The sequence below is a fragment of the Staurois parvus genome, unplaced genomic scaffold (genome assembly GCF_062004578.1).
Source record: "Staurois parvus isolate SC_StPar_1 unplaced genomic scaffold, SC_StPar_1.0 ptg000206l, whole genome shotgun sequence".
Lineage (NCBI taxonomy): Eukaryota > Metazoa > Chordata > Amphibia > Anura > Ranidae > Staurois > Staurois parvus.
In genome coordinates, this window is record NW_028318002.1 from 923,374 (window position 1) to 940,005 (window position 16,632).

Below are 16,632 nucleotides of genomic sequence, written 5' to 3' on the forward strand. Positions count from 1 at the left end.
ACAGAGTCGATCGTGGCTTTCCAGAAATCTAAGGTAGGTGGCTGCTCAGACTTCCATTTCATGACCATAGCTCTCCTGGCAAAAAACAGCACTAATGGAAGGAAAGTTCTGGTAGCTCGTGTACATGCTAGCAGGTTTACCAAGCCCAAAAGACAGTTCTCCACCTTCAAGGGAATATAGATTGGGGTTTGGGAATAAGAAAAGTTTGTGACCTTAGACCAAAAACTAGATCTAGCAGGACAAAGCCAAAATATATGCAGGAAATCTGCCAGGTCGCCAACACATCTCCAGCACTGAGTAGAGACCCCAGGGTATATTTTTTTGTTTTTGTTTCAATGTATTTATTAAATAGAAATTTTTGAACAATATAACAGGCTCATGATATGCCCTCGCAGGGGCAGAGCTAAGAAAACACATACAAAAGCAGATACAGATCAGTATTATGTATTAATCAGGTAAGGCAATGCTACTCATAACCAAAGAGGATTGGCAGGAAAATCAAAACCAATGATATTAACATCACTCAGCCGTCCTTTATAAAGCAAAGATCCTTACTGAGAAGTATCAACCCAGAAAAAAGAAAAAGAGAAAGGCATAGATTGAAAAAGAAAGAAATGTAGGAAACCGGAGAGTGACAAAGGTAAAGTCAGGGAAGATAAGAGATCGTGGATCCAGGGCCAGCGCGGGCAACAGCTATAGGAGGCCATAACTAGTGGGAGGTAAAGATGGAAAGGAATCATTTATCCAGGGTTCCTAAACTTTAAGCAATTTCGGATGTGAATCTTTGAGGATGCTGGACATCTGTTCATTAATCATCATGGCATTCATCTGGGTTTTCACACCCTGAAAGGCAACCGAAGAGGTCCTCCATGCTTGAGCTATAGTATGTTTGGCGGAGATGAAGAGATAGGAAGCCAGTTTCTGCTGGGGTGTGAAAAGGCCAGGAACAGGGCAATGCAGGAGGGCCAACCTGGCATCCTTGTGGACTGTTACATGAAACAATGTTTGCAGCAAGCCAAAAACCCTAGACCAGAAGCCTATCAAATGTGGGCACGACCAACAAATATGCAGGGCGTCCCCACACTGATCACAGTTCGTAAAACACCTATCGCTGCCACTAGGATAGATGCTCACATCTAGTCCGAGCAAGGACCCAGTACCACCGCAGGAGAAGTTTGTAGACAGCCTCAAGAGTAGCAGTATTGAAAGAACATTTTACTATCATCTTTCAGGCCTATTGTTAAAGGAGGCATAGAGCGTAGAGATGACACCAGGGAACCCCGGGAATGTTGGCAAGTGTGTTCAAAGGACGTTCTGTGATAAGGATGTGTGGAAATGTGACGGACATAATCCAATGTTGTAATTGCAGATAGTGGTAATGTTTTCGCGATGGGGTTTCCCGTGTCTCCTTGAGGGCCTCCCAGGATGGAAATGAACGAGTGGTTAGGAAACTGTGCACATGTGCAAAGCCTTGAGAGGTCCACCAAGAGAAAGAGGATCGATGTTCTAATCCTGGGAGAAAGAGAGGGTTGTGAGTGATCGGCAAAAGAGGCTCCCAGGGTATATTTTATGCAACCGTTTAGGTGTTAGACTCTATGCAGAATTTTGAACTGTATTAGCCAGTCTCTGAAAGTGATCAATAGAAGGAAAGGATATTCCCACATCTTCCCAATTCTTACTGTCCAGACTCAGCACCTCCATATGTCATTGGTCTTGGATCCTCTCTAACCCTATATGAACCATAGGCAGAAGAAATTTATAGATTGCAGATAATGGTTTGGTCAAGGAGTCCTCTCGCAGAAACGACTCGGCATCATCCATAAGGAGATGTATCAGAGATGTACCAAATTGAGACTGATAAGTGTGATGGAGCTGCAAGAACCTAAAGAAAAAGGTAGATTAAATCTTTCTTTTAGCCCATCAAACATCATGAGGGAGCCCCCAACACAGAGATGGTCAAGTGGCGTAACGCCCCTGGAAGCCCAGAGAAAAGGGTCAGGGATGAGATAGAATTCAGGCAGTCTAGGGTTAAACCATAGAGGAGTGTGTGGGAACCAAATATTAGAAGGCGAATGCTTGAAAAAGAGTAACTGCCCGGCCTTAAGCACTGCCCTCATAGACTGCAACAAGTCAGGGAAGGGGGCACATATGCCCCTATATAATAGATTACACAGAGTTTTGTAGTAGTCCAAACATGCTGCCCCCAACACCACTGCTGCATCGGTGTCATCTGACAGGATCCAGTTATGTGCATTGGTCAATAGGGCTGCTATGAAATAAGTGTAAAAATCAAAGCACGCTAGCCTGCCATGCGTTGGGGGTCTGCATAGGATTGCTCTGCTAAATCTGGGGGTTTGGGAATTCCACAAAAAAAGAGGAGACCAAACTAATAGTCAAAAAAAGGACTTCGGTATCCACATTGGGGAATGTCTAAGGAGATGAAGGAAAACAGTATTTTCATCTTCAACAAGTTAATTCCTCCAATAAATGTCCACAGTAAATTGTCCCATGCCTTCACCCTCTGTTTACAGGTATATAAGAGGGGCAGAAAATTAAATATACAGACGTCGGTCACATTGAGCGAGCTTTAAATGATTCTGTCCAGGTTAGGAGAAATGGATCCACAACCTGCCTGGCCCCAGGGTCAGCCAGCAAAATTTGGGATTTCCTTCAATTGATCCGTAAGCCAGAAAAGTGGGAAAGCAGTCTCAAGGCCTCTTTCAACGAGGGGCCGGGATCCTTTATGTTAATCTTTAAGCTCTCTTTGCTAGAATACAGAGACAGCTGCAGTTTATCCTGGAGTGTGCAGAACAATACCTACAAATAAGGCTCCATGCAGAACGGACTCTGGACTTTGTAAAAACAAGACTTATACACAGATAGGTAGGCACCAGGGGCGAACTGACAACTCATGGGGCCCCCGGGCAATAGGGGATCATGGGGCCCCTGTGTCCTTGCCCAAACTCAAAAAAGCCTATGAAAAAGGTACCCTGGGCCCTCGGGCAGTGCCCGAGTTTCCAAATGGTCAGTCCGCCCCTGCTAGGCACACAAAATTTTGAGGCCGATACGAGGATGTCTATTATGGGGAACTGAACATAAAATGTAAAAAATGCTGGCAAGTAGAACTTTATGGCAGAAGAGACTTTTGGGTTGATTTACTAAAACTGGAGAGTGCAAAATCTGGTGCAGCTCTGAATAGAAACCAATCAGCTTCCAGGTTTTTAGTCAGTAAAAGTAAAAGTTAAAAGCTGAGTGGCTACCATGGACAGCTGCACCAGATTTTGCACTCTCCAATTTTAGTAAATCACCCCCTTTGTATGCCTCTCTGACAAAAAAACTTATTTCCTAATGATACTTCACAGGACACAGGGTACTTCATACTCATGACTACTTGGGTTATGCTGCCACCTTCAAGTGAATGGACACTGGCCAAAAAAGAGATTACCCACCCAAACACCCATTTGAGCTCAGCTAAGCCTCAGTTTTTCTGACGATTTATTGCAGTGGGCATTAGTCCTCAATGTCATGGCCTACTCTGCACACCTCTGGTAGGGAAGGGAGAAGCTTTATCAGGATCAGTCCCCTATGGCCATGAGACCAAGAGGGATAGTACCCAGGCTCCACTTTCAAGAGCGGGGATGGTTGTAATGTGGTTCAGTGCTGGATCCTGCAGGCAGCAATCTCTGAGGTACCCAGTAACCTCACGGGCAGGGTTCTATACAGATCCAGGGCAGCGATCCACTTGCTGGGGGTGTCAAGTCCCTGAAGGCTCTGCAGGGCATGCCTGCTTTGAGGGGTGAAGAATGGGCCTTTTGCTCCTGCAGCAAGGAATGGTGAATGTGTTAAATATGGCAGTTCCCTGGTGCTTTGGACTATGAGGGATGGTGATAGTGCAAGAGTGGAGAAACACACGGCCGTAGTGGTGTTCAAAATAGGTGGATCAGGTGTGCATGTATATGATGTCATCTCTTGCATCTACCATTTTCAGTCCCCCTGGTCTGACATGTGATCAGCAGGTCAGAATGTGCATCTACAGCAAAGTACCAGCACAGCTTCAGCACAGTTCCTGCAATAAACCATCAGTGCTCTGCAGTTATTGGGACACTTATATATGAGCTGACGTGCTACACAGGTGTCTGACAGACACTCCTCTTAGTTGGGTGGCTGCTGCCATTTGGGGTTACAGGTCTTTTGACCCTCAGAAATAGCTGGAGAGAGTTCCTGGGAAAGAAGGAAAGCTTTCTCCCAATCTTCAGATTCAATTTGGATTCTTTTTCTCAGATAGTTGTGTATGTAGACCTGCACAGCCAGACATCACACATCTTCATATCACACATCTTCACCAAGACTTGAATTCAGAGTCAGAAATCAGTCCTTGATCTTTGGTTTCGTTGTTTTATTTAGGGGATTTGAACTGGGATAGGGTTAGGGGTGTACATGATGCCCAAGGGAACTTATGAACTGAGAACAACTTCCTGGAACTATTTGCAGCCTCTACTGCAACACAGTCTCTGTTGGAGAGCTAGGCATCGTCTGCTTAATGTACCACCTCAGATCCTAGGTGAACTCTCTTCTTTACCCAGCAATACGGAGGTATCCCTGAACAGGGGATCTGGTTCATGTCAAAAATTAGGGAAAAAGGAAATGGGAAACACTAGGGAATCCATGCACAATGTCTGAAAGTAGAGGTGCTACCAGAATGTCTGGAAGGGTGCTGCCTAAACAAATATCAAAATCAAAAAAGAGGAAGAAAAACGGGTTGCACACCTAAAAGACTAACCTCAAACAAATTTTATTATGCACCATAGACAGATATATGCCATTGGAGACAATCCTGTATGACAGAGAACCCTAAACCAGAGAATGCAAGAGGGGACCTTCAAGAATGGACCAAGGATAATGATGGTCCACTGGGACTACCCTAACCCAACCCTCCAACACCCAACCCCAGACACAACCCACCCCACCCACCCTCTCAACCCAACACCCCCACAAGGACCCACAAGACACCCCTCTCCTAGATGGAGGGCCCTCCCGTTCCGCCACCCCCCTCACTAAGGAGAGAGAGGAGCTGAGGTAGATACTACCAGCCCACTGCTAGCCATCGTCTCCTTAATGTACCACCTGAGTCCCTAGGTGAACTCTCTTCTTCACCCAGCAATACGGAGGCATCCCTGACCAGGGGATCCAATTCATGTCACCTCAAGTGCTGGACAGTCACTTGGCTGCTATCAGGCCTATCAGCTGGGCCGGTCCTTCCCTGCCATATAGGTGGTCATCGCTCTGGGGGCCAGCAAGCTCTGTGCTTTCCTCCTTTCCAGCTCCAAGACTGCAGGTAGACCCCATCCCACTGGGCCTCCTCGCAGCCCACTGCCTTCAGCCTCAGTTCCTGACCACAACTTGACCCTCTGACTGTCACACCCAGGCTGATACTCAGCCCTCCTCTCTATCAATTGAACACTAGCTCCCCCTAGCTAACTAGGAGTGAGCTACATTTATATAAAACCTTTATCCCAAAAGAAAGAAAACTGTTGCATCTGATTATAAACTATTAGTTGAATTTCAGCTTCAGTTTGTTAGTGTGTCTAAATCTGCTAGTCCATCTAACACTCCCTGGCCCCCAGACTGACAATACTGCTGTCCAAATCTGTTTCCCTGTGCTCCTCCATCCAGAGTGGGGGCACTTTAATACAGGTGTTTTAATGGACAAAGAAAAAAAAGCAGCCAAAACTTCTAATGATTTATAAGCTGCTATATATGACATTTTTGTCCTATAGCAGAAATATTGCTACAGGGTGGTGCAAAATCATGTATATATTCGTGATTTGCATTTCCAGGTAGAGGTGCATGCATGCCACCCTACACGCGCTTCTATTGGTGGCTAGAGATGTCAATCACTGGGTCCCAGCCGGCGACTCCAGGCTGGCACTCAGCGATCCTTGAGGAAGGCTGACGGGAGAGATCTGTGTGTAAACAACACAGGTCTCTCTCCTGTCAGCATGGACATGCTGCTTTGTATCTCTCTGCACAGCAGGCCTCCCAAGTAAAACAGCACACAGTTAACCCTTTGATGGCCCCACATGTTAACCCTTTCCTGACCAGTTTCATTAGTACAGTGTCAGTGCTTTTTATTAGCTCTAATCACAGTATTAGTGTCATTGGGATATCAGTGGCAGTTAGTTCTCCCAGTGTCAGAATGCCCGCCGCAGTCCCGTTACAAGTCACTGATCGCTGCCATTACTAGTATAAAAAAATAAAAATCCCAGTATCTACACTGCCATTTGTAAACGCTATGACTTTCCCATAAACAAAGTAATTTACACATATTGGGATTTTTTTTAGCAAAGACATGTAGCAGAATACATTTTGGCCTAAATTTATGAAATTTGATTTTGTATTTTTTTTATTGGACATGTTTAATAGCAAAAAGTCAAAAATATTTATTTTTTTTTAATTGTCAGTCTTTGTTTATAGCGCAAAAAATAAAACCGCACAGGCGATCAAATACCGCCGCAAGAAAGCTCTATTTGTAAGGGGGAAAAAAAGGACACAAATTTCATTTGGGTGCAGCATTGCATGCCCACGCAATTGTCAGTTAAATAACTCAGCGCTGTAACGCAAAAAATGGCCTGGTCAGGAAGGGGGTAAATCCTCAGGAGGGCAAGTGGATAATACAGCTTTAGCTTTCCATGCTGTAGACATGAATAAAGTCTATTTCCCCAGCCTGCTGTCTCCACCTCCTGACCTTCCTCTACTCCTCTATGGCCTAACACCATTGGATGACTGTATACTTTCGTAATATCCGCCTTTCCACTTCCGGGGTGATAGGTGAGCGGTGTCACAGTGTCCTCTTGTCACACACGTGGGTCACGGCTGTAGCATGCTGTCTTCCTTGTCTCGCTCCGTGTTCTCTGCTGCCGCCAGGGTGCTGGTCGCTCGGCCGCTGCCATTGCTGAGCAGTCGGGGCTCTGCTGTGTCGGTGTGCCGCTCTCTCTGGATACATGGCGGAGCCGGCAGAGCACTCAGGCCCACCTTCCTGAACGCACACAGAGGCTTCCCGGCGGTGTCGTGTGGCTGCGGCGGATTACATACTGATGGTGAGTGCGGCTCCTCTCCTCCTAGGATCAGCCAGCTCTCCATGTCACTTTTCATAGCTACATTTCATGATTGGGGGGGGACCCCAGAGATAACTGTCAGGTATCGGGGAACCCCTGATACAAGTTACATCTACCATAGTCAATACATTGGATATAGAGTATAGAATGGAGCGTACTTGGCTTGTTTTTACCCGAACATAATACATTTTATCCTCATATAAGAAAATGGATTTTCAGAATGAAAGAAGTAAGCATAATGATCAGACGTTGGAGTGTTCTTTTCACCTTGGGGGGGGGGGGGGGTTAGCGGAGAAAGGCCCCCCTCTGCTTTGGGGGGGGGTTGCTGAGTGGTGAAGGAGCCCCCTCTGTTATGAGGGGGTGAGTGGTGAAGGAGCCCCCTCTGTTATGGGGGGGGGGGTGAGTGGTGAAGGAGCCCCCCCCTCTGTTATGGGGGGGGGGGTGAGTGGTGAAGGAGCCCCCCCCTCTGTTATGGGGGGGGGGTGAGTGGTGAAGGAGCCCCCCCCTCTGTTATGGGGGGGGGGTGAGTGGTGAAGGAGCCCCCCCCTCTGTTATGGGGGGGGGGTGAGTGGTGAAGGAGCCCCCCCCTCTGTTATGGGGGGGGGGTGAGTGGTGAAGGAGCCCCCCCCTCTGTTATGGGGGGGGGTGAGTGGTGAAGGAGCCCCCCCCTCTGTTATGGGGGGGGGGTGAGTGGTGAAGGAGCCCCCCCCTCTGTTATGGGGGGGGGGTGAGTGGTGAAGGAGCCCCCCCCTCTGTTATGGGGGGGGTGAGTGGTGAAGGAGCCCCCCCCTCTGTTATGGGGGGGGGGGTGAGTGGTGAAGGAGCCCCCCCCTCTGTTATGGGGGGGGGGGTGAGTGGTGAAGGAGCCCCCCCCTCTGTTATGGGGGGGGGGGGTGAGTGGTGAAGGAGCCCCCCCCTCTGTTATGGGGGGGGGGGGGTGAGTGGTGAAGGAGCCCCCCCCTCTGTTATGGGGGGGGGGGGTGAGTGGTGAAGGAGCCCCCCCCTCTGTTATGGGGGGGGGTGAGTGGTGAAGGAGCCCCCCCCTCTGTTATGGGGGGGGGGGAGTGGTGAAGGAGCCCCCCCCTCTGTTATGGGGGGGGGGTGAGTGAAGAAAGAGCTCCCTCTACTGTGGGGGGCTGGTGAGTGGAGATAGGGCCCCTCTGCTGTGGGGAGGGGGGATGTTGTTCTACTATTACATTGGAGTTGAGTGGAGAAATGTTCCCTTAACATTGAAGGTGAGCAGTAAAATGCTTCCTCTACTATGAAGGTCAGTAAAGAAATGTTCCCTCTATTATGGGGCTAGTGGAGGGATGTCCCCTCTACACTGGGGGCAAGTGGAGAAATGCCTGTTCTAAATTGGGAGTGCTAGTGGAGAAATGCCCCTCTAAGTTGGTGAGCAGTGGGAGAAGGGACTGAAACATCATCTGTATCAGGAGTTACCTACCTGAGGAGAGAAGGCTGCACTGGTTCCATGCCATTAGTTGCAGGATTTTGCAGGCACTTTTAGGCGGTTGACACTGCTCAAAAAACCTTAGAAACGTCTGGAGGAACCTGAACCCTGGTTGAGAAAGCTTGCTCTAGAGTGGTGAAGTGCCCATTAGCAGTTACAGAATTGGCAGTAGTGACCTCATGACTCTGCAGGAGAGAATGGTGACATTGAGGTCAGAGGTAGTGAGAGCTGTGGGGAATCCAGAAGGTCGATTATAGTGATCAGAGTGGTGGTCAAGGCACAGGCACTCTCAAAGGTGAGTTTTTACTGCCTTTTACAGGTAAGCGTTTTTACAAAATATTTTTGCGCCTGGATCGCTCTGAGCTAAGGAACAGCTTCCCCTATACAATGTACTTTGCTCTTTGCTTACTTCAGAAGTACTCTTGGAATGGTAAAATTAAATATGTCTTGTGTAACTCTTCTTTATTTCAGTCTAGTGTAGCTTTATGTGCTGCTGTATTACATCCTCTATTTTTTTTTTTTTTTAGGAGACAAGGCCTTTGCAGAATTTCTGAGTGATGAAATCAAGGAAGAGAAAAAAATCCAAAAACACAAGGGCCTCCCAAAAATGTCTGGTGGGTGGGATATCGATGTCAACGGAACAGAAGCTAAGCTAACCCGCAAAGTTTCTGGAGAGAAGTATGTGCCACATAATATTTTTATTATTGACCTTTTTCCCATTAAAGCACAATTCTACCTTTGCTGCAAAAGCTCCCAAGACTTCTTCCCTAACTGCCAAAGCTTGGAATGCCCCACCCTGGCGCATATTTTTTGCACTAGAGATGTAAAGCCAGTGGGAGGCCACACCTGGCACAGAGAATTTAGGAAGAACTCCATAGGAAGAACTCCAGGGATTAGATTAGTGTAAAGCAGAATATCACTCCCAAAGGGGGGGGGGGGGGATACCTTTTGTTTATGTCCTCCCTCCCCAATTACAAAATCCTTTTTTTTTCTCTGTTTATTTTTATTTATTTTTTTCCTTCAGCTGCATATTAAAGCTGTAATTCACATACAGTAAGCGGCATCCTCTTCTAGCAGTTGCTCCAGCAATTTCATCTCAGTGCACTAACCATAGAGATCATGATGTCATCTGCTTTTCTTCTCCACCTGACCTTTCAGATTATTTTCTGCTTCTCTGCATTACACTGTTAAAATCTCAAGGGCAGTCTTGTAGAAACAGGGTTAGCAGTGGATGCAGTAACTGGGCTTCTGCTCCTGGGGATCTATTAGGCCTAGCTAGTCATATCTAAATACACTCCTAATATACAAAAGTGCAGCTAGTGGCTCTGTGTCCTGAAGAAATACACGTATGCACAATTCCCCTGTTCAGAGAGAATGTGTATTGCTCATGTTACTGTAACTGGCCAACAGAAGAAGCCTGTATTAAGAATTTACAGAGCACAGGTTTTTTTTCCACCTCTCTATATGTCCAGCTTTATATATGTACCAGAATGAAGTTAATACAGCTCGGTTGTTTTATTTAAAATGGGATCATCTTTATTTGGACCTGCTTTTAACTTATAAGTGCATATTTGAATGTACATGTTCCTTTTTCTATTTGTATGTATTTTAAAACTTTTGTTTATTAACCTTGTAGGATTACTGTGACATTTAATACAAACAACAGCATTCCTCCAACGCTCGATGAAGAGACTCAAGAAGGTCAGAAGGGTGAAGAGGAAGAAGTAAGTTTAAAAATGCTTTTTATTTTCCTTTGGGAGTGGGGGGGTTATATTCCTTTTTTATAATCATGAGAGATACAAGTGGAATGTTTAACGCTGCAGTTTAGTCAAGTAATGTTGCTTCTAAAACTTCAGTTACATCACTTACCTGTAATGAAGTATGTACCACATCGGGCAGACAGTTGGATCCCGTAGAAATCTTCTCTCCTGTGATGACAGGTCATTTTCCTGCTGGTGAATTGAAGGCTCTGAGTGAGATGATAGCTTCAAGTTTTCTTTCAGTTGCAGTGAAACAAAATGCAATGGGGGCAAGCGCCCTCCTCTCCCATTGAGAAAAGCCTATGTATTAATTGCATTGCATATAACCCGATCTGTGAATGGGGCAGAGTCTGATGTATGACAGGATTCTGTCCCCTATTTTACAAATCTTGTTACATGCAGTGCAACCGATGTATGGGCTTTTCTTAGTGGGAGGGTACAGGCTGCTGTCGGATCTTTTTCCCTGCAGCTCATAGAAAATTATAGGATCCAGCTGCCTGAAAGACATAGGACATACTTCATTACAGGTAAGCGATGTGCTGCGGCTATAGGAGCATTTTTATTTATTTTTTTTTTTCTTAAGCTCCACCTTTTAAAAAGAAATTGCAATGAAATAAAATTACCTTTTTTTTTCTTCCCCTACAGCCTGAACTAGTATCCACACCTAACTTTGTTGTAGAAGTTACAAAACTTGATAGCAACCAGACACTGGTTCTTGACTGCCATTATCCCGAAGATGAGGTAATGATGTGCCAGCTTCCATCACAGAGCTAGCAAAGCCTGGGCATTGGTGTTTTCTTGTTTTCACATGCAAATTAGCATTCAAAAGGATTATCATATTTCTTTATAACATTATAATTAAGCTATAGTAATTTTTTGCCATAGCAATATTTTAAGCAATGAGTTGCAAATAACATATGCACTATGGTTTAGCATTGTACAAAAATGAACAAAATACTCTATCGACTGTGGATATATAAAGACAGTAAACTGTACATGTGCATGCCGTGTTTTTACTCACTCATTAAAGATTCTAGGATTGCTTGTGATAATCTGGTAAGACTTGGGGAGATGTGATTGATAGGAATTTCTAAAAGACAAAAGTCTGTAGCATTAGTTGTAAAGGTCTTCAGACATAATAGAACATTGTTATTGAGGAGAATGAAAATTCTTGGATCAGTAAAATAGAGCAGAGAAGGGAGAACAAACTTTTCTGAAAGCAGCTACTTTACTGTTCATTTTATTAAAAAGAGGAATAAAGCTAAACTGTAAGCAGATGAGCACAATTGAATCCAGTTTTGGATTCCTTAAAAGAGAAGTTCGGGAATTAGAAACCCAAAAAAACACATACTTCCCTAGGTGGATGCAGCATCGATCCAATGCTGCATCTGTCCCTTGAACGGGCAAAAGTTATAAACTTTGTAAAGTTCAGCACAGGCACTAGGCACTGTGGGTTAGAAATTAAACTGTAGCCGTGAACTGTCAGACTTGGATCTGACACGGTTCATGGTTGCAGTCTTATTTCTAACCCACAGTTCATAGTGACTATTCTGGACTTAACAATGTTTTTATAACTTTTGCCCTTACTCATTGTGGAAATGATGGTCCTGTTCAGCATCTATTGATGTCAGTCAGACCTGATGATTCCCAGGCAGAGACTTTACCAGGTTTATAAGTTTTGCCCTTACTTATTGTGGAAATGACAGTCCAGTTCTGTTCAGATATTTCATGTTGATGTCAGTGTGTCATACGTTGGGCCACCCAGCAGCCTACCGCTAGAGACAAATCTCCATCAAGCGGTTGCTGCAGAATGTCCCCGGCTGCATCTCTTCCCTCTTCCTGGTCTCACAGAAGACTCGGGCAGCAGCAGGAGCTGTTGACTTCAGCTGCTGTCAGTCAAATCTTGTGTGAAGGGAACATGGGCCGTGGCTGTGTTGCATTGTGTGCATGCATGGAAGTATGCAGCCCAGCTTGGGTGTGCACCCATGCATGTTCCCCTATATAGCATGTAACTTACTATGGGGGCACATTCAGGAGAGGAAACAAAAATCCAATAAGCTTCTCTCACTAAGTTAGGATTTAATATCACAACCTGTGGAATCCTTAAACGCTTTATCATTAATCTGAAACCTAAATGTCAAACCCCTTACCACATTTATCCATATGGTGTTTTGAGACCTTTTAGCAAATTTTATTTTTATTTTTTGTTAGTCACTGCATGTATTCACCCATTCTATGCAATTTACTGATGCCACCCTTCTTAGAATGTAACGTATTGCTTTTCCTGGTGTGTTTAAGGTTGGACATGGTGAAGAGGAAGAGAGTGACGTTTTCAATATTCGAGAAGTTAGCTTCCAGCCCACTGGAGAGACTGACTGGAAAGAGAGCAGCTACACTCTTGGCACAGATTCCCTTGACTGGGTTGGTATAAACATTTCACCTGGATTTCAACTTACCTCTAACAATTTTACATTATCTCAATTAAATGAAATGCCTTAAATGTTCACCAACCTCTTGTCACATGGGTTGCTTGAGTCATATTACAGAACTACAGTATCTCACAGAAGTGAGTACACACCTCGCATTTTTGTAAATATTTTGTTAAATCTTTTCATGTGACAACACTGAAGAAATGGCACTGCTGCAATGTAAAGTAGTGAGTGTACAGCTTGTATAACAGTGTAAATTTGCTGTCCCTTCAAAATAACTCAACACACAGCCATTAATGTCTAAACCGCTGGCAACAAAAGTGAGTACACCCCTAAGTGAAAATATCCAAATTGGACCCAATCTGTCAATTTTGTGTGGCCACCATTATTTTCCAGTACTGCCTTAACCCTCTTGGGCATGGAGTTCACCAGAGCTTCACAGGTTGCCACTGGAGGCCTCTTCCACTCCTGCATGATGACATCACAAAGCTGGTGGATGTTAGAGACCTTGCGCTCCTCCACCTTCCGTTTGAGGATGCCCCACAGATGCTCAATAGGGTTTAGGTCTAGAGACATGCTTGGCCAGCACTCATGCAGCCCCAGACCATGACACTCCCACCATTATGCTTGCCTGTAGGCAAGACACACTTGTCTTTGTACTCCTCACCTGGTTGCTGCCACACACGCTTGACACCATCTGAACCAAGTAAGTTTATCTTGGTCTCATCAGACCACAGGACATGGTTCCAGTAATCCATCCCAGAAGCTTCCTTCTGGGATGACAGCCATGCAGACCAATTTGATGCAGTGTGCGGCATATGGTCTGAGCACTGACAGGCTGACCTCCCACCCCTTCAACCTCTGCAGCAATGCTGGCAGCACTCATACGTCTGTTTTCCAAAGACCACCTCTGGATATGATGTTTCTTTGGTTGACCTTGGCGAGGCCTGTTCTTGGCCACCGTGCTGCAGCTCAGTTTCAGGGTCTTGGCAATCTTCTTACAGCCTAGGCCATCTTTATGTAGAGCAACAATTCTTTTTTTGTTTTTTTTTTCAGAAAATGGCTAATTTGGTCCAATTTGGACATTTTCATTTAGGGGTGTACTCCCTTTTGGTGCAAGCGGTTTAGACATTAATATATGTGTGTTGAGTTATTTTGAGGGACAGAAAATTTGCACTTTTATACAAGCTGTACACTCACTACTTAACATTGTACCAAAGTGTCATTTCTTCAGTGTTGTCACATGAATAGATATACTAAATATTCACAAAAATGTGAGGGGTGTACTCACTTCTGTGAGATACTGTATATATTACATTAAATTTTTATCCAGAACATTATTTAATAAAATATTTCAGGATCCAGAAGAGAGAAGTTTAATTCTAATTTGGTTAAAAAGAAAAATCTGTCTATGGAAATTTCATACATTCCAAAGGTTTTTAGAAGATTCCTATCTTTATGCCCTACTGAAATAGTCTGTTTCACCAAGGCCTTTCCCAAACTGATATGGGAGGGTCTCTCTTCACTATGATGGTGTAACCTTAGTATGGTTACAAGAAACGCTCCAGTTCCTGCATCCCTCTTAAGTGTCCTCACCAAAAATGGAACTCCTAAAAGTTCAAAATTGTCTTGCATTTCAGTTTAAAGCAATTTTAAAGGTTGTTTATTTTGAAAATAGCAAACATGCTATACTTACCTACTGTGAGCAGTGGTTTGCACAGAGCTGCCTGTATCCTCCTTTTCTTGGGGCTTTTGCTCCTTTCGGGTGCCCCCACAGCAAGCAGCTTGCTATGGGGTCACCCGCTTCTCCGTGTGTCCATTCACACGCAGAGCTGCGTCTTGGCCCTGCCCCTCCTCATTGGCTGACGGGCTGTAATTGACAGCAGCAGGAACAAATGGCTCCAGATTGCTGTCTCAGCCAATGAGGAGGCAGAGACCCGGGACCACAGAGACTGTTGTTCACATCACATCACTGGATCGCGATGAGGCTCAGGTAAGTATTCAGGGGGCTGGGGGCACTGCTGCACACAAAAGGTTCATGACCTTCATGCATAGAATGCATGAAGGTAAAAAAATCTGGAGCCTTTTCAACCACTTTAAACTTTAGCAAAAGACAATTAACCAATAGTTTCAAAAGGAAAAGGGGTTGGTCCACTAAAATGTTCAGAACATTGGGAGATTATAAGCTCCCAATATTTGTCAAATGTTCATCAGATATGAATAGAAAAACTAGTGGTTTTCCAACCCCTTGAATTAGGTTTTTATACTAGGCTGTAATACCGTGTCATCATTTCATACACAATTAATTTTTTTGTCTGCTTTAGAGTTATTTGTATCTTGCAACATATGCGTATATATGAATTTTTTTTTTTTCTTTTTGCAGGCCCTTTATGACCACTTGATGGATTTTCTGGCAGACCGTGGAATTGATAACGCCTTTGCTGATGAGCTTGTGGAACTCAGCACTGCTTTAGAACATCAAGAATACATTCATTTCCTTGAGAATCTGAAAAAGTTTGTTAAATGCTAAACATGTTAGGATTTGTTTTCTTATGGTATTACTTGTATGTCATTTTCACAATGAAACTGTATAGGTCCAAGGATTAGTGGTCACAGGAGAAAATCAAAGTAAAGATGGGTACAGGAGCTACCATGGCTGACTTTATTTTTTCTAATTGTGCAAGAACTGCTTCCTGGTCTTTAACTCCCTAGTGTATTACTTATCTGGAACAACAATGCTGGCAGTGAAGTCCTAAATGTGTTAAATCCTGTTGTTTCAGGTTAGTGGTTGGCTAGATAGTAAAGTCAGTTTCTAGTCTCCTATAAGACTATCCATCCAGTTGAAATGTCATGTCTAATTTCTGTTTATCATTTCCTTGGATTAGTTGGCAGAACATTTCTTCTTCCTTTTGACGGTCTATGAAATTACTTGTGGAAATGTATTCTGGGGGATTATGCCTTTTTGAAAAGATAACTAGGTAGTGTGTACCAAAGTGGAAAACAACTCCTACAAGTTTGCAGTTAAAAGCTTTATAATATGACTAAGATTACTGATTATGTTGAAGTGTTCTGTAGAAAATCCTGCTAGTTTTTTTTAAATTTAATTTTGCAATATGTTCTGTCTGCGTTTTGAAAGGGCCTTTTTCTTTATGCCATTCAGAATCTGTACACACCATTTTTTTGTACAAGTCCTATTAAAATGTATCATTCTATTTGATTTGGTGGATTTCTTGATTATATACACTAGGTTACAGTCTGCTTGCACAGACTTGATGGTAAATCGATATGCAAGTAGAAAATGTGTGAGCTCATCTATATCACTGGTCTGTGAGTTGATATTAGGATCATTGATCTATTCTTTATGAATAACATCCTCTTTGAAGGAAAGTTAGGCATTGGATATTCCTACCTGTAATGCCCCACTTACCAGCTATAAACACTGGGCTTTCTGCCTGCACCATTTATCTAAGCGGAGCAGATTGTTCTCCCAATTAACAAAAGAGGAGTAAGCCCCTTAGTTAACTACTGAAGGACCACCCTATAGCAGATATACTGCTGCAGGGCGGCCCCGTGCACAAAATAAAGGTTTTAAATGTCATTTTGCATTTCTGGGTAGGGGGCGTGCAAATGGCAGCACGGGTGTCAATCACCGGGTCCCGGCCTGTGATAACCCACCGGCACCCAGTCATTACCGGCGATCACCGACAAGGTGGAGGCTGCTTTGTTTACCAACAATCCTCCTCCCTGTCAGTTTGGGCACAGTGTTCTGGATGGCTGAGCACAGCCATCCAGAGCAGTGTGCTTACAGTGAAGAACACACTCCCATCACACAGTTAACCCTTTGATTGCCCCTCATGTTAACCCATTCCTGCCCAGTG

At 44.5% G+C, this 16,632-nt stretch overlaps 1 protein-coding gene across 1 annotated transcript; it reads left to right on the plus strand.

Moving 5' to 3' along the window:
- The first annotated feature begins 6,809 nt into the window (after positions 1-6,809).
- On the plus strand, positions 6,810-15,966 carry C1QBP (complement C1q binding protein). Its single transcript, XM_089678500.1, has 6 exons — positions 6,810-7,097; positions 9,093-9,243; positions 10,202-10,289; positions 10,971-11,066; positions 12,624-12,746; positions 15,138-15,966. The coding sequence occupies exons 1-6, from the start codon at positions 6,881-6,883 to the stop codon at positions 15,282-15,284; spliced, it is 822 nt and encodes a 273-aa protein (XP_089534626.1). The 5' UTR covers positions 6,810-6,880; the 3' UTR covers positions 15,285-15,966.
- Positions 15,967-16,632: the final 666 nt, after the last annotated feature.

What these genes read in the sequence shown, in the direction of transcription:
- C1QBP (XM_089678500.1), top strand. Translation starts at nt 6,881, where the DNA reads ATGCTGTCTTCCTTGTCTCGCTCCGTGTTCTCTGCTGCCGCCAGGGTG. An exon ending in CGCAAAGTTTCTGGAGAGAA is followed by an intron (nt 9,244 to 10,201) that starts GTATGTGCCACA and finishes TTAACCTTGTAG; the next exon opens with GATTACTGTGACATTTAATA. An exon ending in GCACAGATTCCCTTGACTGG is followed by an intron (nt 12,747 to 15,137) that starts GTTGGTATAAAC and finishes TTCTTTTTGCAG; the next exon opens with GCCCTTTATGACCACTTGAT.